Genomic DNA, 20,892 nt, shown 5'->3' with positions numbered 1-20,892 from the left:
ACTGAGCCCCAAGGCTGCCCACTGCAATACAGGATTCAACCCACTGTCTTCTTCTGTGCTGAGAGCTATAAGGAAACACACATTCCTGACAGGAGCCATTCTACACCTTCCATACTGAAGTGCCTCATCCTAACAAACCTCTGTCCTCCCTCCCCCCGCCACAAGGACCACTTATTCTATGATGCATTCTCTAACTGGAGTACACAGATAAATGGCTAATGGGGATGTGTGTGTGTGTTGGGGAGAGGTTGTGAGGAGGCATAGGCTGTGCAGTACACGGAAAACATTCCAGGTAGAGGAAAACCCTACTACATTTACAAAGGCAAGAAAGAATATAGTGTATTTAGTGTATTAAGCCCACCTGAAGCCTATTGTATGTTGAGATGAGGACAGGGGATATTATTAAGAGACTAGCAGATGATATGGCTAGAGGGCTGGGTAATAGTGAGCTTTATATACCATTCTAAGAAGCATCTTAGCTTGTAAGCAATAGGGAAAGTGAGGAAATACCTTAGACAAGTGCCATGGGGAGATTATCTTTGAGAAAAAAAGTCCATTCCATTTTTCTTGAATCATAAAGATAGGTGGAGATCAGTGCTAATGTTTTAAGCTACAAGAAATATTAAAAATTGAAAAATCAATGACTACAATAGCCTAGAATGCCCTTTCCTCTTTCTCCATCTGGTGAACTATGACTCATTCCTAAAGACTCAGCTCAAAAGTGAAATCTGACAGTTTTCCAAATAGGAATTAGTATCTCTTTGTTCTGTGAGCTTTTTATTTTGCACAAATCTACTTCCAAAACATATAACACTTCAAACTGCAATGACTTATCCGTATTTGCCTTCCCTTAGATGGTATGCTCCTTGACATCATGACTACATTTTATTCTTGCCAGTTAGCCTGATGCCTGGCACATAACAAACACTCAAAGATATCTGTTACTGAAAAAAGTAAGAATACGACAAGGTGTTAATGCTGGGACTTGCCACAAGACTATATAATATAATTAACAAACTTATTATTTACCCGTGCTGGATACTAATGAGACAGAAACATAAAAAGAGGGTCCTGCCCTCAAAGAGTACACAGTCTACAATACTTCCCTTTGCCCTTATTCATAGTTTCACTTTCCATGGTTTCATTTACCCATGGTCAAATGGAAAATTCCAGAAATAAACAATCTTAAATTTTACATACCCCTTATTACAGTATACTACAATTGTTCTAGTTCATTATTGTTTTAATCTGTGTATAATTTATAAATTTAACTTTATTATAGGTATGTATGCCTAGGAAAAACCATTGTATAAATAGGGTTTGGCACTATCTAAAGTTTCAGGTATCTACTGAGGTTCTGGAACATATTTACTGAGTATAAGCAGGGATTACAGTAAGGTCTTCAGAGTCCTAGGACTCCTTAAAAACCCATGATTGAGCTGTGATATGCAACATCTTTCCTTTTCAAACACAAACAAAATCAGGAAAGAATAATTTACAATGCACTTGTTTGTGTGGACCATCCACAACAGACTAAGAAAGTCCAAGAGAAACCAGCTGTCTCCACATCCACGGTCTGCTAAGAAGCGAAACTGTCTACTTGGCAAACGTAATCCTAAATCTTTGCAAACTGTGTCAACAGTAATGAGGAACACTATCACTTACATCCAATGTACAGGTGCAGCTGAAGAATAAAATATGCTCCGTGAAAGTTTAAGTTGCTTTTCATTTTTCCCAAGGAAGTAGAATTTTAACACTTTGGATTTATTAGCTCTATAAATAACATCACAAAGCTTTTTTTGCAGAACTGTCCCGAATGGTTCTTCTGTTTTCTGTATCAAGATAATGATACATAAAAGAAGAATGAGTGGACAAAGTGCTCAAGTTCAATATCATCCATTCTGGGATTCTGCTTTCAAGCTTCACTGAACGTTTTATGGAATTTTGTTACAGTCTTTCTGTCTGAGTCAGAGAGCCATGTGCAGTGTCTTCTGATGTCCACAACCACTTAGGCCAAACTGTAAGCCACTGAATGACAGCCTTACTTGTTTGGGGGACTAAAAAAATATAAAATAAGACTAGCTACTGGGTCGAATGATGGAGAAACACAAAAGGAAGTGCAGTGTTCACACATCTGAAGTACATTATTGACAAATCAAGCACTGTATTGGGGAGATAGTTCATTTCCAATGGACAGGGTTTTACTTCTAGGAAAGCATATTTTCTTCAATCTGGGGATAAGTCCAATAATAACATGGAATTCCAACAATTATTTTGTTTTAAAAACATCAGAGTTTAATATAGACTCTGACTTTTTTAGTCATGAGTTGACTTGCTCTTTTGGGCCAAAAATTACTGTGACAGAGGGCAATAGAATAGATGTTCTTTTCTTAGTTGACAAAGAGGAGCTTCAAATATACTTTCAAATTTTTTCTGCATGTGTTTTAAAAACAAAGAAAATGCTACCATGATTGCACATCAAGAATCAGGAATGTTTTAAATCTGTTCTATGCAAAAGCATATTTTACATATTGTATAATTTATTTATCCTCAAAAAGCAGTTGGAGAAATTATTCAAATTAAAGAGAACCAAAAAAATTAACTGAATTAAACAAATTTGTCTACTAACAGACTAATCATTAAAAAAAAAAAAACACACTAAAACTAAAAGTGAAAAAAAAAACCGTATAGTGCCATCTTTTTTGAGACAGAATCTTAGAACAGATGGACATGATAATTAATTACAAGGCTCTTAATTTGATAAAGTCCTTTTGAAACTGCACATTCAGGGACAATTTCCACTGGCTAGCTTGAGAAGACATGATATAAACAACCTAATTACCCAGCACAATATTAAAGCATATGGGTTTGTAACAAATATTACTTGATAATCTAAAGAACTTAATTCTGTCTCACAGAAGAAAAAGAGATACGACATCCTGAGCTCTGAGCAGAAACCTGACAGTTTCAAACCACCCTCAGGAAGGTCTGGGTTTTATATATTTTCTGGCTAGGTTAATGTGCCCTGTGTCGACAGTGCCTGACCCACCACTCCCAACCACTAACACCCCACTAAACTCTTCAAATACCGGAATTATAGGCTGGGGCTCTGGAGATAAGAGTTGCCTGAGGAACCATGGAAATCTCAACCACTCAAGTTTAAGTACTTTAGCAAAGGATTCTGATACTCTTACTCAGAGTAACAGTTCAGATGCAGACAGATGTTCCTGAGCAGAGGAGTAAGAAAATCCACTGTGTTCTTAGTAGGAAGGGAATTGTGTGATTCTAGATTTAAAATTATAGGCAAATAAACAGGGAGGTATAAGAAAAACTATTATCTGTCATTCGCTATGTGTACGTGCTTTTTGAGGTTCCCAATTTCTTAGTTTGGATATAAAGCTGGCATATTATTGGACAGCATTTTCTTAAATTCAGTTTTAATTATTTGGGGGAAAGCAAGTCTATTGACTTGCTATTTTGATTGTTTTTCTTTTTTTTCCTTGAGGGCAGATTACTCTGTTATGTGTGCTTCTTTCACACTACGTTCCAAAGGTCTGGAGGCTTCTTGTAACTGGCACTGATGTGACGTTTGTTTGGTGTTTAGATTTTTCAAGCGGAGGTCTTATTTTACTCATCACATACCCCATACCAAGCCCAGTGTTCTTCATGTTTCACAAAGTCCTCAATGAGTTTAACTATTTTAACAGATCTGAGCATTTTCAAACCTGTATCTTGTTTTCACTCACTGTAGCTATGTAGTTAGATTAATTCTGATGTAATGCAAGTGCTTCTGAAGGAAAGGATAACTTGCCAAGGATTCCATTCTGCTGGCCTCATCTGGAATGAATCAATTTCAGGCTGTGAATTCTGGAACTCCAGAAAGCATCTTTTCTAAATATCTACAACTCTTCGCAAGAAGCAGCATGCTAGCAATCAATCATCCAGGGTTCTATTATCATACTATAACTGAGCACCAATAAGATCGATTTTTTTCAGAGTGCAAAGAAACCAGAGTGGAGGAGTGGAAACTAAGACTCCATACTTCTGAACAGAAGTAGTAGAAGATCAATTATGTAGATGTCACAATGAAAGTAAATGCATTTTCTGGTCTCCATCTGGTCATGGCTGTATATCTGACATATCTTTCATACACAATGGGTTTATCATCCTTCGTTTTCATCTTACTTCCTTTTCTGGAATTAGTGTTTGAAGCTGTTATAACATGACATGACTCTTATAGTAGAGAAATAAATCTGAGGCTCAAACAAGAAAATAAAGAATTAAGATCATTTTTTAAAACAAAACAAAACAAACAGAAATGGCCCAATCATAAAGTTAGGAACAGAGAACCTAAAACTCTTCCATAAATATAATGTTGTTTGTGTGTGTGTGTGTGTATGTGCAGTAAAGTGTGAAATACAGAAAAGGCACTAAGAATACAGAGAAGCTGAATAAAGAGACAGTGACAGAGAAGACAGACAAGTAGTCAGAACCTCAGGAGAAATGACGCAGCAACGCATGGGAAAAGCAAGTGTGAATAAGAGTCTTGGGAGTCAGTACAGCCATGCACAGTTGCTAAGGGTCACATAGGTGAGCATGTAGGACACAAGGAACCATATACAAGGGACCATACACATGCCATCATCCCACAAAATACACACCAGGGCAGGCTAACAGGCAGAGATATCCACATTTTACTAGAAAGCAGTTTAATAGAATAAATTCTTATCTTGTGGATTTAGCCTTTGGAAAGATAGTCCCTGTTCTTGCTATTTAGGTACTATTTATAGATTAAAAAACTGTAGCTAACAATACTCAATGAACCATCAACCAAACAACAGAAAATCTATTTTACTGGCTTATCACATGGCTTTCACAATCCAACCAGTTCTGATTACCATGGCTTAAATCATTAGTAGTTTCTGTATTTTGCCTTTTCTCAGGATTTGTAAGAAAATGAAAAGAATAACCACTATCCTTCTTTTATGACTTCCCGTGGACTTTCTCCCTTTTCTATCTATCACCATGCAACCCATACATCACTCCCATTATCTTCTGAAGCCTGGAATTTTAACATGAAGGGCTCACCCAAATTCATGTAGAAGTAGGTTTGTATTTCAAGAACCCCTAACATCCAGTTAAAGCGATATAGTGATGTGTGTTTTTCAGCTACCAAATGGATTAAGCACATGTACACATTTGCGTACAGACAATAAGAAAGGAAAGGGCAGAATATAGAATATCAAGTATTCTGAGTGGTGGGAACAGATATGGTGGTGACTAGCTCAGGGCCACAAAGGATAGTGTAGTCCTTTGGTTTATGCTTACTCAGGCTGGCCTTCCAGGTCCACACGCTTCATCTATGAGATGGGAGAGCCACGCAACCTGCTTCCTGAGTTAAGCTCCATGATTCAGACTCATCAACATTTTCTCTAGAACAATACTTAGAATCTCATATGCTCAATATTGTCTACTAAATTTTTTGGTGATAACATAATGCACATGTTAGTCAACATTTTTGTTAAGAGATCATGTAAAATTTTTATTACCTTAGAGCTAGGAAAAACATTTTAAAAATACCTATAAATCTTAATTTAAAAATAAAACAGGAATTTTGGTATATTCTCTTAGAAAGCAAGAGCCATAAATGTTTCAGATACAGGGTCTGGAAGGGAATAGGGCTCTTTGGTCAACAGAGAAGCAGAACCCAGGAGGAAGCTTGGGAACCTTACTTTCTGCAGCATATAAAACCCAGAAGAAATCCTATTTTAAGTTGTTGAATATCATACACAGTGACTTAATTTATTTCTACCTCAAAATAACTGGCTTCCATTTTTCTCAGTAACTTTTAAGAAAGGCATATTTTTAGACAGAAATCGGTAACAGAATGTTTTACAACAAAAGTTTGGAGTAAGTCTCAATTCGAATAGTCAATATTATGTTAAGTTCATTTTTTAATAAGAATATAAAGGTACTTAACAGATCAAGAGGCACAGGGTATTTTACAAAGCTCATCTGACTCGCAGTGAAAGTAAGGTGGAGGTACTAGCAGCATACAAACTCTTCACTAGTTAATTTCTACACTATAAGCCTCTACCTGAAAGACTGTGAAAAATGACAGAGGCAAAGGAGGACTGTTAAATTTGGCAGTAACGTTAGAGATAGCAAAGAATGAAGAGTATAGAGAAAAACTAGTGATCTGGGAGCTTTGTTCTTGAGAAATAACCTAGATGGGTTGTGGTTGGGTTGGGTGATACAGAACAGATTCATGTTGTACAGTTCAGGTGTATCTACCCTTCAAATCCATCTGGTGGATCTATTTCTCTCAGAGAAGATTAAAATTGTGATGCAACATCCTTCAAAGTGTGGTGTTTGTTTTGGTTTGGTTTTTGGTGGAACTGGGGTTTGAACTCAGGGCCTGGAGCTTGTTAGGCAGGCACTCTACTGCTTGAGCCATTCTGCCAGCCCAAAGTTTGGTTTCTATTTTAAAAGTTGACCTAGTTTCATCAGTCAGGCCTTCTGGCATCCTCCAAAACTCCATTCCCTACTGTGTGAGGAGAGAAAATCCATTACAAGTAGGTGGTCACAATATTCCTTGAGGAAAGCAGGTAAAATGCTGGTTGGCTAAATAATGCTTGATGCTCTTAACTCACATGTCCACTCCCAGATGAGCTGTCAAGGGACAAGTTGGGGAAGGAAGCAGAAGGTAAGTGCTGAAGCACTAGGGAGCTTAACTATAAGGCTGCCAACCTGAGTTATACCTGAGGATCTGGAGCTCTAGGGCCACAGGAACAATACACATTGAAAAAGGGTCACATACTTACAGTACGCTAACTTTCTGCAATCAGAAAATAAAATCTAATGAGCACCTACTTTGGCTAAATATATATCGTGGTGGATTCAAAACATTCCCAAATTCTTTGCAACTTCTCCCATCAAAAGGTGGAATCTACACTCCTATCCTTTGACCAACAGAATGTGGTGGCAGAGATGACTTGTAAATCTTGACTAAAAGCTTTGCTTCTCCTCTCTGGCTTCTGTCACTACATGAAGCAGTCCAGGATTAAAGACCATAGGGGAGAAAGATCCTTGAAGCCATTCCAGCTGAGTTCCCAAACAATGAGTGATATCCAGACCAAGATGACCAGCCAGTTGACCACAGAACTGTCCAGTCAACACACAGAACTGTGAGAAAAAAAAAAATCTTTGGTGCTTTCAATTACTACTTTTGGAAGCCGCTTGTTACATAGCAACAAATAAGTAAAACATGTATATTTTGTTAATTTGTACTATTCTGATATAAAATAAATGTCAGTGAGATAAAAATTCATATATACTTCTTTACTTTCTTGTTTTTAAAACAAGAAAACATTATTTTAAAAAAATACTGCGGTAGAAAGCATAGTGAAGGCTTAGACTTGCTCTGTGCCTTGTAACAAGGAACATCTTTCATTTTGCAAAAGTAACTTATTCTGTCAACCTCCATTTTCATATGTATAAACACTTCATGGAGTCAGAGTGATGATAAAATAAGAATAGGAGTGAAAATGTTCTGTAAATAGCAAAGCACATTACAAATTTAAGCTGTGGCTGTCACTGTCTACATGCTGCTTAAAGACTTTCTTGTTTGTCTTTGCTGCAGACATTATTTACATCAATATACAGGACTTTCAAGTTTCTCAGTTGCAAATTTCCTTATGCATGCCAGCATTTATACATGTTTACACAACATGCACACAGACCGTACACACACAAAGGTGTCACAAACCCCAAGGATAGTTTTATTTTTCCATTTGTTATTGTGTAGTGGATTTCAGACCCACTATAAGGCCCAGAGCCACTGGGCCTTATACCTGCACACCCTCTCCTGCAAGATAGGTAGCTGACATCATGTTTTGGCACCAATAGGAAAGGATGAAAAAACATGGTAGGGTAGGATGCCTGAAACTCTCAATCAGGTTGAAGGAAGAATTAATAAGTTAAAAGTTAACTATACAATACATGAGAATGATGTCTATACAGGGCCAAGTTCAGGAGTTTAGACACAGAAGAGCCAAAAGTGAAGGATGAACCATTACCAAAAAGCAGAACCTGGTGATTGGTGGCTCTTGACTGTAAATCCTTGTTACTTGGGAGGCTGAGACTGGGAGGCTGTGGTTCGAGGGCAGTCCAGGCAAATAGTTCGCAAGATCCCATCTCTAAAAATAACCACAGCAAAATGGACTGGAGGTGTGGCTTAAGCTGTTGAACGCCTCCTTTGTAAGTACAAAGCCCTGAGTTCAAATCCAGTCCCACCACAGAAAAGAAAAAGCAGGAACACTAAGGAAAGAAGATATAATCTGCACTTAGGAAGGCCAGACACAGGAGCGAAACCCAGCACTTGTCAGGGAAGTGGAAAGTGATATCCAGACATGATAAGAACATCTAAATAGTACTGCCACTTGTAAGAGCTCAACTCATGTCTGACAGATGATGAACAATGAAAAGTGAACTGAAAACACGTAACCGGAGAGAAAACTCACTCACTGAGCAAGAGCTCACTGAGCAGTCAGAGGTCTGAATGAGTGAAATGGTTTTGCTGGGAATGGGACGAATTTAGTCTTCATGGTGAGAGGAGCTGTTCCCAAACTCCTTTTCTAGTCTATGAAAGTACAATAAATGTTACAAAAAAGGGATTGTTATTTTCACGGAAGGTAAACTTCTACAGTTGTACTACATGAGCTCTCTACTCCCCCACCAAATTTTCTAATAATCAGCTTTGTTCTAAAATAGTTCTAAGTTCTTAACAGTGCTCTTTATATGTAGGCAAATGTCAAGCAATCACAACAGGATTTTACATATTCTTTCTTATTTTTCTTTACGCCCCAAAATCAGGCTCTTAAAGAGAGACATGGCACATACACAAGAATAAAGTTATATAGTTTTATTCTTCTAAAATACTACCACTACTACTACATATTAGACTTTCTTCTTTTTATTTTCATAATTGTTTGGGTTTTTGTTCTCTTATCAGAGTATGACCGATCATCTTCCTTATTAAGTGGGAACCTTTTTTTTTTCTTTTATTATTCATATGTGCATACAAGGCTTGGGTCATTTCTCCCCCCTGCCCCTACCCCCTCCCTTACCACCCACTCCGCCCCCTCCCTCTCCCCCCCCACCCCCTCAATACCCAGCAGAAACTATTTTGCCCTTATTTCTAATTTTGTTGTAAAGAGAGTATAAGCAATAATAGGAAGGGACAAGGGTTTTTGCTGGTTGAGATAAGGATAGCTATACAGGGCATTGACTCACATTGATTTCCTGTGCATGTGTGTTACCTTCTAGGTTAATTCTTTTTGATCTAACCTTTTCTCTAGTTCCTGGTGCTCTTCTCCTATTGGCCTCAGTTGCTTTTAGGGTATCTGCTTTAGTTTCTCTGCATTAAGGGCAACAAATGCTAGCTAATTTTTTAGGTGTCTTACCTATCCTCACCCCTCCCTTGTGTGCTCTCGCTTTTATCCTGTGCTCAAAGTCCAATAGTGGGAACCTTCTTAATACGCTGACTTGGCTGAGCAGTGTTAAGCCATAGCCCGAGCATATTTTGCACTAACCAACTCACTCAATATTAGTAAATAGGCAGAGGAAAAGACATAATTGCTGACCTCTAGAAACATTCTTTAGCACGTGGGATAAGACTGTATGCATGTAACAATTAAATAATAGTACAAGGAAGTATGTGATTAATTGACAGCATGAAAAAGGGTATGTTGAGAGTTCTCAGGTGGTAGGATAGGTATTTGTTGAAGCACGAAGACCGGGTGGATAAAGTGGAATTTAATTGGACTCCTGCAGGATGAACAATATTAGAAAAGGTAGAATGGAAAAACAAAGACTGCTAATGCTGTGAATGGGGTGCACAGTGCTGGAAACTGAGGGTTTCTGTGGCATTAAGGAATACTAGACAGCAAAGGAGGCGGCTGGGGGAGAAGTACAGAAGTTCTAAAGTAAGACAAGGCACGATATCACCACTTAATGGCAGGAAGATAACAAAAAACTGAAAACATTCATTCTTTTTCTTTTCTTCAATGTGTAAATCATGATAGGTATGTGTGGGCCTGTTCATTCATTCATTCATTCATCAATAAATATGTTAATTGATACTACACACTAAGAAATACTCTATTTCCTTGGAAATAACATACAAAACTCAATTATGTCAATGTATTAAAAAAAAGTGTTATGATAAAGAAATAAATGGGGAATTACAAGGGAGCACAGAAGGATGCCTAAGTTATTGTTAGGGCCTAAAGACTAAAAGCACTTCAAAGAGAAGGAAATGTAGTCTTGAAAGAGGGGAGAAGCTGGCCAGGTGAAAGGGGGAAGGAGGTGATTGGGAGGAGGCAGGCACAAGTGCAAAGGTCCAGAGCATGAAAAAGCCTGGGAATGGGTCCCTGATCAAGTAGGAACAAAGGCTTTGTGTAGAGCAGGGGCAAGGGATGAGTATGGGTCACTGACTATCTGAAATACAGGAAACTAAAGAGCTGTGAGAACTCATCCCTTCTCTGCAAATAATTTACAATGAGATTTCGAATGACTTCCTTCTCCATGTTTCCAATTTCATCATTAGAGACACATTTATCTTTGACCATTCTTCAGTTCAATGCCAAAGTCAAAAATTATGTTAATGTAATTAATAACTATCCTAAGATTTCTGTTTATTAGACTCACAAAAGCTTAGAGATGAAATAAAAGGCATCTAATTCAACTTTCTTTCCAACATAATATTTCTTCTAAGTACTCCTGGCATTTGGCCATCCAGATGGAAAGAAATCTATTCAGTACCAGAGAGAGGAGTCTGCATCAGGAAATAGCTAGCCAGTCATTATCTAGCATGACTTACTATGAGAAAGGTCTTTCTTAAACTGAGATTCAATGTCATCCTATACCTTCTACCTATCTGGACCCCCTACAGTGACTGAAAACTAGCCTTGCACTTTCTATGTGCCAATGGTACTAAATTACATCTCTAACAGTGAGTTTCATCACTCAAGGACTTCTTAGTTAACAACTGGCTTAGCTTTGATTAATTAGCTTCTCCAACACAATGTACCACCTTCCTTTTCATGAAGACCTTAAAGGGACAACTGTTACTGTTAGTGATGCTCCATCTTTCTCCTATAGTGATTAGCAATGCTTTATGTGTGCACAATATTTCACCACTCTCCAAGCACCTTCACATAAATTATTGCATTCTAATGTCATAAGAGGCTTGCTGCTCCTCTTCAGCACATTATCTTCATGAAAATCTTTGCATCTGTTTTATGATGCAGTATAAAGGGCATGCCTGTCCTGTTTTTGACAGGACAAAGTTTGGGATACATACCAAAGATCAAACATAATTTAAGAAAGGAAAGAAGAAAAAGTAATCATCAGATAAAAAAACCTAAAGCTTACTCTGATGGTTAATCTTGATTTTCAACTTGGTTAGACTGAGGAAGCTAGAAAATTAGTAAAGCACACTTCTGGGTGTATTTGTGAAGGCATTTCCAGAGGGGATTAACTGAGTGGAAAAAAAGACCTGCCCTGAGAAAGCTGGCTAATGCAGGCTTTCTTCTTCTCTTTCTTTCTCTCTCCCACTCTGTTTCTCTTTCCTGGCCACTATGATGTGAGCTGCTCTGCTCTGCAATGCTCACCCCCTTCCCATGATGGGCTGAAATTTCTGAAACCATGAGCAAAATAAATCCTTCCTGGCTTAAGCTGTTTTACTCTGGTATTTTATCACAACAATGAGAGTATGACTAACACATTTACTTTAACTATGGAACACACGTATTCTTGGCTTATCAAAAAATGTCTATAACCACATCTAGTCATGTAATAAACCTGGAAGTATTTGGCATTGTGACCAGGACTGGAAGAGAACAGGTTAGAAATTAAATAAGGCACAGTTTTAGCCTGATATTATGTGTAGAACTAAGGTTGAAAGAAACAAATGAGATGACTTTATCACAGAGAGGCATAGTAACCTGCAAAAGTGGAAGGAGGTAGTCTTGGCAGAGAAGGGGAATGAGTGATGGGTGGAGGGAACAGATTACAAATTATATATCCAGACCCATTCTCCTCCAAAGCAATGTCCTAAGGCCCAGCTCCATGGTGATTCTTTGCAGGCTGTCAAGGATAAGACCCAAGATCCCTCAATGGCCTGAAGAAGCCTAGTTCTGTAGGGCTACATGGATGTCCTACTAGAATTAAAGTGATAGCAGTGTTTCCCCTCATCAAGCCAAAGAGAGATGTGTTTATCACTCCAGAGATGACATTGTAAGAATTCAGATTTTTCTTTGCCTAGAGAAGAAATAGGTATGGGTAGATATGAGGAGTAGTTCTATAAAACAGGCAATGTTTCATCACACTGGACACATTGCTTAAGCACCTACAAGATTCACTGCAGAGGATCAAATGACATGCCTACTACTGACAGACACCTCACTACCTACCTCCTTTATCTACATACGGAGAGTGGGGTGGGGGAGGGGGACGGGCGACTTTCCCTGAAAAGTTTCTCAAAAGTGCACAAGCACCCTTACAGGAAGAATCTGTAAGGATTATTGACTTAACCCGATGACACCTGGCTTTGATCTGATGAAAGACACATGTAAATACCAAGTAATAGTAACAGTTCAGTGATTTCACTAGAGAAACAGGAAACTACTAGGTTTCCCAAGGGAAAACCAACTGTGTGCCTGACGCTGTACTCAGATGATGCCAACATACAATACAGAGAAGAAACCTGATGAAGTGATGACAAACTGACCTTGCTGGAAGAGTACAGCAGCCATCCGCTGTGAGGCGCACTTGAGTTTCATAGCTGTCCAGGGGGCACACAGCCTGCTGGACAGGTGGACACTCCACGGTGCTACAGTCCACGCTGAAAACTGAAAGGGGCAAACAGAGAGGCACTGTTTACTATGACATTTACTTGCATTCTGAGCCCCAAATGAAACACCAACTCTTAATAAATTTTCAAAGCTTCCTTGTGTTCTAGAACTTCGGTCCTAATGCTAGCATTTTTATTTCGGTCAATGCTATAGAACTGAAATATAGCTCCAATTTTCTGTGTAAGCAGTGGGGACACGACATTTAAGAGTTAAGATGAAGACATGGAGAATTAGGCCAATGGTGGTTATGTGCATGGTAATGGTTAGACAGAGGTATTCCTGACAGAGCAGTTCAAGAGATGGACAAGAGATTGCTTTGCTTGAAGCACTTACCTAACAGTAAAAATAAACAAAATAATAATAATAATAAAATTTTAAAAAACTGACCAATTGTCAGAAACTTGTAAAGAAGAAATTGCTACAACTCAGACCTGTTCACAGACCACATTAGATGCTGTCACAAGAGCAAGTATGTTAGAAATAACATAAAGCAAGAAACAGCTAAGACATAACAACAAATCCAATGTTGGTTTAAAAAAAAAAAGGGTGAGTAAACAGTCAAAGATGACTTAGCACATGGGGATGGCCAGTGGGTAGCTGACAAGGAAGAAGATTAGGTCTGAATATTTCCTTATGAAACTTTCAGCATCTTGACAAACATATTCATGTAAAATTAATTTTATGTATGATTATTTTTAAATGTAATACTTCAAGTGACAGCTATATCCACAAATGAGGGCTCTGACCTTCTCTGGGGAAACAAAACAGGAAGCCATAGTACCATAAATTTTACCCCCACTCTCCCCATCAAGCATTCTTTGAAGGAAAAAGAAGAAAAGACAAAAAGACATGCTCCCTCCCTGAAGGCACTGATGTATCAGGTGAATTATCCCTTTTGGTCTCCAATAAGAAAGCCTGAAATCAAGCTGCCATTAGCCCAAAGTGGCAGACACGCACTGTACTGGTGAGAAAGCTCATCACCAGTGGGGAAGGACATGCCAACGGCAGCTGAGGAGGGCTCTACTACCCTGCAAAGGGCGAGGCTGCTGAGACAGAGCTCAGGCATACCTGGTTTGCACTCATAGAGGTCACAGCACTCTCCCGGCTTCCCTGAAGCTTTTGACACTAGTATGTTCAGGTATCCAGGCTGGCAGACTTTGCGAAGACAGCCTGCAGGGTCACACACGCAGCGGCTGGGTAAGGGGCAGCACTCCCCAGGAGGAGCATAACCCTCGATCAGAATGGAATCTTCAGGACAACGTGGAGAGAACTGGACTTCACAGCGGGCCTTGGAGCAATCTGGCTTCTCTTCTAAATGGGAGAGAAAGAATTTAGCTCACGCCCAGGGCAATGTGGGGCACTTTCATCAGAAGCACAGATAGTCCTGAGGATCTATTTGCTAACCAAAGAGCAGGGCAAAGAAAGAAAGCTGGTGAAAACCCTCAGATTTAGTTTAGCCAACCACGAAAATCTCTCTCAAGATCTATCTGCCCAGGAAACCAAGCTATGAGCCTCAGGTTCCCTTCTTCTCCATTTTCCTACTCACTCATGTTGAACAGTGAACATCCAGTGCAATGTCCCAAATGAAGAAAAGGTGAAGAGAAGATGTACACATGGTATGAAGAAACTGAAAACTAGACTCAAGCATGGATAAACTGCCACATCTTTGAATTCAAGAGTTTTAAGGATAGTTCTTTGAAAATAATGTGTGTTTAAACACAAAAATAGAAACAATAAATAAATCAAGGCCACTTGAGGGACCAGAGACAACATTTATGATAATAAACATGAAGAACTCTACCTCCAAACTCTGAGTTTCAATGAGACGAACTCATTAAGAACATGTAAGTTTGTAAAGAGGCAGCTTAAGATTGGCCATGAGTTCAACCTCCATGTATTTCCTCTAAATGGCATCTGGTATGTTTCTACCTCTAACAGAGAGTCACTGGATGTACCTGATTCTTCTTTATTATCTGCTGACCTATTGAGATACCTTAGTCTTAGAGATGGGAAAAATTGTTGGATAATTACCCAACAATTTTAGGACTGAGTAGCGAAGCTCTAGATTCTTGAACTCTAGCCCAGAACTCAGTTTCTTGGTTTATACTTATAAGAAACCTATACCAACATAAGATCCTTGAGGAAAAGACAGAAATAAACCAATACTACATCACTGCACATCACAACTTTAAGGCAGGGGAGTTCAGAAGATGTTAGGTGAAAATAATGTCACCTGGTACTGGGGCATTTCCATAAGCTCTAATTTTCTTTCCTAAAAGTAAAACCCAGAGATAGAATCACATAGTAGGGTTAGACCTGAGAGGTAACACAGTTTAATCTCCCAATTTTGTAGATTCAGAATCTGAGGCAAAAGGCTCAAGTGACCTGCCTCAGTGATAAAAATCATAGCAAGAATCCAGACCCCTTTACTTCCAATTAACTTCCTTCTCCTTCCCTTCCTCCCTCCCTCTCAGTACTGGGGTTTGAACTCAGGCCTCAAGCTTACTAGGCAAGTGCTCTATCCACTCACTTAAGCCATGCACCCAGTCCTTTTGCATTTAGTTTTTCAGAAGGGGTCTGGTGCTTTTGCCTGGGCCAGCCTTGGGACTCTGTCTCCAGAATAGTTGGGATTATAGGCATTCACTACCATGCCCAACCATTACTTATCTCTTGATATTAGAAAAGTAAATCTCTTCCCAAAACCAAGCCTGCTCCTTTCTTCCAGCCAATGCTGTATCTTTCACTTTACTGGTCATCTTCCTACTATACCTACTACTTATCTAACTAAAACATACTAATAGGTCATTCATACTTGGTAGTTCTAGAAGTTCATTCAGGAACATTTACTGAATATCAGCTGTTTCAGAGGTTTGGAATACATCAGTAAAGACAAAGAGCAAGATCCCCACCCTCATACAGTTTACAAGGCATTGGAGGGTGACAGAAAGGAAGTAATTATTAGAGATGAAATTATATAGTAGTAAAGGGTGGTAAGTCCTCGGGGGGCGGGGCAGAACAGAGTAAAGGGGAACTGGAGCTCTTGGAACAAAGATTGGCAGTTACAATCAGGACAGAATGAGTGTGATGGAGAAGCTGAGGACGCTTGAAGGAGGAAGGGGTGATCCAGGAGACACCCTGGAGAACAGCCTCCCTCCAGCAGAGGGAACAGCTAGCCTGTGCCTGTGTTTCAGGCAGAACAAGGAGGCCTGGTGGCTAGAGCAGAACTGGCAAGGGGAAGTTAGATGGGTAACAGGGAGGCATGATCATTTTGGGCCTCTCAGGCCATTTTAAAGAGTATAGCCTTTACTGGAAGGTAAATCAGAGCTTTGATTATATAGGAGGAAGTAGAGTGGATTCAGAAAAATGTGTACCCTCTTGGAATAATAGGACTTAAAGATCCTAGGCAACAGCAAAGTATATTTGGGGAGAGGTGAGATGTGGGAAGACATTGGAAAGGCACTTGAACACAATAATGATGAAGAAGTTAGACACATGCACTATTTACCATAGTAGACAATTACATGTATTTGAGGTAGAGATGAGAGGAGGTGGCTAGACCTCTTCTACCTAACTTCTGACTACCCTCTAATTTTCCCTGGGAGAGAATGCTACTTCACTGCACCTATGCTTCAGTCAGGGGCAACATTCAACTGCAGGGCCTCTGCCTTTTCTTCTGCCCACTGTCAACAAGTCAATATTCAATAAGCAGCACAAAACAGCATGGAAAGTAAAATCCTCTGTCCTAGTACACACCATGTACTAAGGTCACAATAATCCCATAAAGTGAGCTATTCTTTGCTCCAATTTTATGGATTATGAAATGAAGCTTCATAAAGGTCAATTTAATCACTCAAGATCACACAGCTAGCAAATAATGATGTGATGATTGGAACCTTTGTCCAACTTACTTATGCTCCTCTGGACTAACATGTCTCAGGAATCACTGGTGTCGATAGTGTTCAACCTTGGCCTTGCTCTTCTTTCTCCTTTAGCTGATTTCTCTATGTGCAGCTTCTTTCCTGAGCAGACCTGTGTCTTCTGTTAAAGTAATCCCTGCTCTCTCTTATGCAGCCTTATCTGAATTTATGACTCCCGGGACCCACAGAGCCTTACCTATAGTCTTGGAGGATCCACTTATCCCACTTTCATGTTATAACCCCAAGCAACTGCTTGAAGAGAGAACATGATTAAGTAATAAGGAATAATACTCCGTGATCCCTATCAATATGGGGCAGAACAAATCAGAGAGCTGAGGAACTGGGTGTCAGTGGCTCATGCTATAATACTAACTACTTGGGAGGCTAAGATTGAGAGGATCATGGTTCCAGGCCATTTGGGGCAAAAATGTTTGTGAGACTCCATCTCAATGGAAAAAGCTGGGCATGGTGGCACGCACCTGTCATACCAATGACTGTGGGAAGCCTAAAATGGGAAGATCATAGTCCAGGCCAGCCTGGGCAAAAAGCAAGATTTTTTTCAACCTCCAGAATAACCAGAGCAAAAATGACTGGAGGAGTGACTCAAGTGACTGGAGGAGTGACTCATGCTAGATAGTGCCTATCTAGCATGTGTGAGGCCCTAAATTCAAACGCCAGTTTTCAAACTGCCCCCCAACCCCTGCCCAAAAGAGAGCTGAGGAGAAAGCGATCTTGACTGTGGGAATTAGTTTGGAGTTTGTAAAGTACATTCAGTAGACTACCTAACCGGCAAACACAAGCACATTGTTTTATAATTAACAAAAGATCTGTGACTTTAATTGTAAATCGTACTTAATCCCTACCCTTGTTAATTTGCTATAATTAACTTATTCTGCATCACAACCTATAATGTTCTTATTCTACAAATATTTAGTATGTATAATCAAACTTTTCAAACATATGCTTTGATTAAACATTTCTATTAGGACTGGTGGAGTGGCTCAAGCGGTAAGAGCACCTGCCTAGCAAGTGTGAGGGCCTTGAGTTTAAACCCCAGTGCAGCTAAAAACAAAAACAAAAACAAAACTGGCCCAGTGAGTATTTGGGCTGGAGGGATGGCTCAAGTGGTAGAGTGTCTGACTAACAAGTATGAGGCCCTGAGTTCAAAACCCAGTGCCGCCAAAAATACCTAATATTTCCATTAAAACCCAACCTAGACTGAGCATGGTGGCTCAAGCCTGTAATCCCAGCTACTCAGAAGATGGAGAGCAGGAGAATTGTGGTTCAAGGCCAACCCAAACAAAAAAGTAGAGAGACCCATTTCAACAAAAAACCTAAGCATGGTGGCACACATCTTCAGACCAGCTACATAGAAAGCATAACTAAGTAGGGATCACAGTCCGGGCTGCCCAAGCATAAAGGAGACACTACCTCAAAATAACCAAAGCAAAAAGGGCTGGGTATGTAGCTCAAGTGGTAGCATGCCTGCCTACTCCAGCAAGTGTGAGGCCCCAAGTACAACCAAAAAAACTAAAACAAAACAAAAACCCAACCTATTAGCTCTTGCTGGTTATTCTACTCTTTCCACTGTTTCTGCGTAGGTTTTTGTTTTTGTTTTATTTTTTGCAGTACTGTGGTTTAAACTTGGCCTTGCGCTTGCTATGCAGGAGTTCTACCACTTGAGCCATACTCCAGCCCTTTATGCACGTTTTAACATTCTCAACACTGTCACTTTTTAAAGTGTATTCTGCAGTTCAAGCCTTGAGAGATTTCTTTACTTTTTAATAAAGAGACTGCTTTTACAGCACAGCTCGGACAGGGCAGGCTAGCCCTTGAGTCTGAGCCATAAGGGAATTAGAGCTGTAGAGCCTAGAAGGATCCAAGAATGTAAAAATTAAGGTTAAATCTTAACTAAATGCCTTTCAACTTTTCTCAAGAGGATCATACCGGCTTTCTCTTTATTAATGTAATCAATTAGTAGATGTTAAAGCATCCTTGTATTGTTAGAATAAATCCTTGTTTCTGAAGGTCCTGCTGGTTTTAACTTTATAAATTTAAAAATCTTAAAATATTAGAAACAAGTAGTATTAGTCATTAGTTCCCTCCCTCTCTCATCAGAGTTCCATGAACTCCTTTAATGAGTTGTTTAGCATTCTATCTCTTTCTCTGCTGTAACACATTTTTTAAACACAAAGTTATCTATTCCACACAATTCATAAAGAGGGAGGGGTCAGGTTTCTTCTCTGGTTATTACTCAGGTGTTCTACCTCTTTTAGAATGATCTTTAACTTATTTTTTAGTAAAAAGTACGTAATTCATCTAGAATTTTTTCAGACTTTACTGATCAAGGTTTCTTTTTGTACTTTGTGTGCTCATTGGTATAAGGTTTTTGATTTCTTCTTTGTCTTTCATGTTACTTTGTTAGTTTTCCTGTCGTGTTTTAACATTAATGCTTAGTTTACTTCTGTTTCTCTTTTGTTTTCTTAAAAATACAAATAAATTATTATTTTAATACTTTAGTTAAATAGTGCTTTGGTTTTATTCTAGTTTTTGATATGCATTGTTCTTTATGTGAATTTTTAAAAAAAATTTTATAATCCAACTTTGATTTCCTCTTTGAAGTCTTAGAAAAATGCTATTAAATTTCTGTACAGGTATATTTTGGAGGGCTTTCCCTATTGATTTACTGATTTGTTGGTACAATTTTCTACTTTTACTAATTTAGTGAGTTGGTTTTGGCTCATAGGTATTTTCATATGGCCTCATGACCACTTTTTAAATAGATGGATATTTGAGAGGAGCATGTAGGCCCTATTTATTAGATACAAACTTGCATATTTATTAAATCAAGCTTCTTACGACACTGAGATCACCAATACCTTACATTTTATACTCTGATTTCCAAAAGGGATCAATAAAAATCTCCCCTTCGAGCCAGTAACATCTCCGCATTTATGCAACACTTAATTTTTCAAAGCTGTGTTGTTAGTTTCATGACTAGCAGGCCTAAGGTTCGAGTCTGTTACACTGACTTGGCAAGTTGTACAACTATGTTTCTAATAAATTTAGATTTATAAAATCTATGGCTTTCTTCTTGTTTTGTGACTGTGCTTTGCTTTCTTTCCCCTCCTTTGAATGGGTTACCTAGAACCTTTGCTCTCCCAGCATATCACTTGTACTCAACATGGGTTCCATAGTATCCACGATTGTCTGGTACCTTCATTCTTCTTCCTCTTGTAATATATAAATTCTCCCAGAAACTTTTATTTATTCATGTAGGTCTATATTCCTCGTTCTTCCAGGATAAAACTATAGCTACACTATCATTTTTCCATCAATGAGAGGGCTATTCTAACATTACCTTGGAAATTTTAATTTTCATCTATTTGAAAAGGAGTTTCAGGTTGTTCAAGTGATAGAGCATCTGCCTAGCAAGCATGAGGCCATGAATTCAAGCTCCACTACCATACAAAAAAGAAAAGGGAGGAAGGAAGAAAGGAAGGAAGAAGTCTCTCTAGATTCCCTGTGGTGTCTAATAAATCTATACATAATACTTAATTAACAAGATTTTATGTGTGGTTGCCTGGCAATAATTAATTGGCATCATTATTAAAGATGCCTGTAATTTTAGCTGCTCAGGAGGCAGAGATCAGGAGGATCATAGTTGAAAGCCAGACCAAGGCAAAATAGTTCATGAGACCCTATTTAAAAAAAAAAAAGCAAAACCATCACAAAAAAAGAGTGGCTTAAAAAAAAAAGTGGCTCAAGGTACAGGTTCTGAGTTCAAATTCCAGTATTGCAAAAAAAAAAAAAAAATTGCCCCAGACATAGAAAGGCTACAGTTACAATATGACATGCAACAGAATTTAATACTTTAATCAAATATTGCTTTGGTTGTATTAAAGAAAAATAAGCCTATTTCATCATATTAGTAATCTTTCTTCAAGAGGTTAGGCCTTAAAATGTTAACAGGGGTACCCAGTATAAAGTGATTTCACAATAAGGAAAAGTTTCAATTAATCCTAGTTACTTCAGTCTGTGTGACTGGATGGTGGCTG

General features: G+C 38.8%; 1 protein-coding gene across 5 annotated transcripts in view; it reads right to left on the bottom strand.

Annotated features, from left to right (window-relative positions):
• The window catches only part of Crim1 (cysteine rich transmembrane BMP regulator 1), a 185,714-nt gene that overhangs the window by 86,673 nt on the left and 78,149 nt on the right, over positions 1-20,892 (bottom strand). For 4 of the 5 annotated variants that reach the window (XM_074049499.1, XM_020170120.2, XM_074049498.1 and 1 more), the window contains 2 exons: positions 13,986-14,228; positions 12,794-12,914 (listed from right to left, as the gene is read on the bottom strand). In XM_074049499.1, the coding sequence (XP_073905600.1) occupies positions 12,794-12,914; positions 13,986-14,228 (364 nt within the window). The remainder of the gene's footprint in view (positions 1-12,793; positions 12,915-13,985; positions 14,229-20,892) is intronic. The other variant, XM_074049501.1, reaches the window with a different exon arrangement.

This window comes from Castor canadensis, chromosome 12 (genome assembly GCF_047511655.1).
Source record: "Castor canadensis chromosome 12, mCasCan1.hap1v2, whole genome shotgun sequence".
NCBI classification, from domain to species: domain Eukaryota; kingdom Metazoa; phylum Chordata; class Mammalia; order Rodentia; family Castoridae; genus Castor; species Castor canadensis.
Note: the sequence above shows the minus strand (reverse complement) of the source record. Positions and strands in the feature narration are given on the sequence as shown.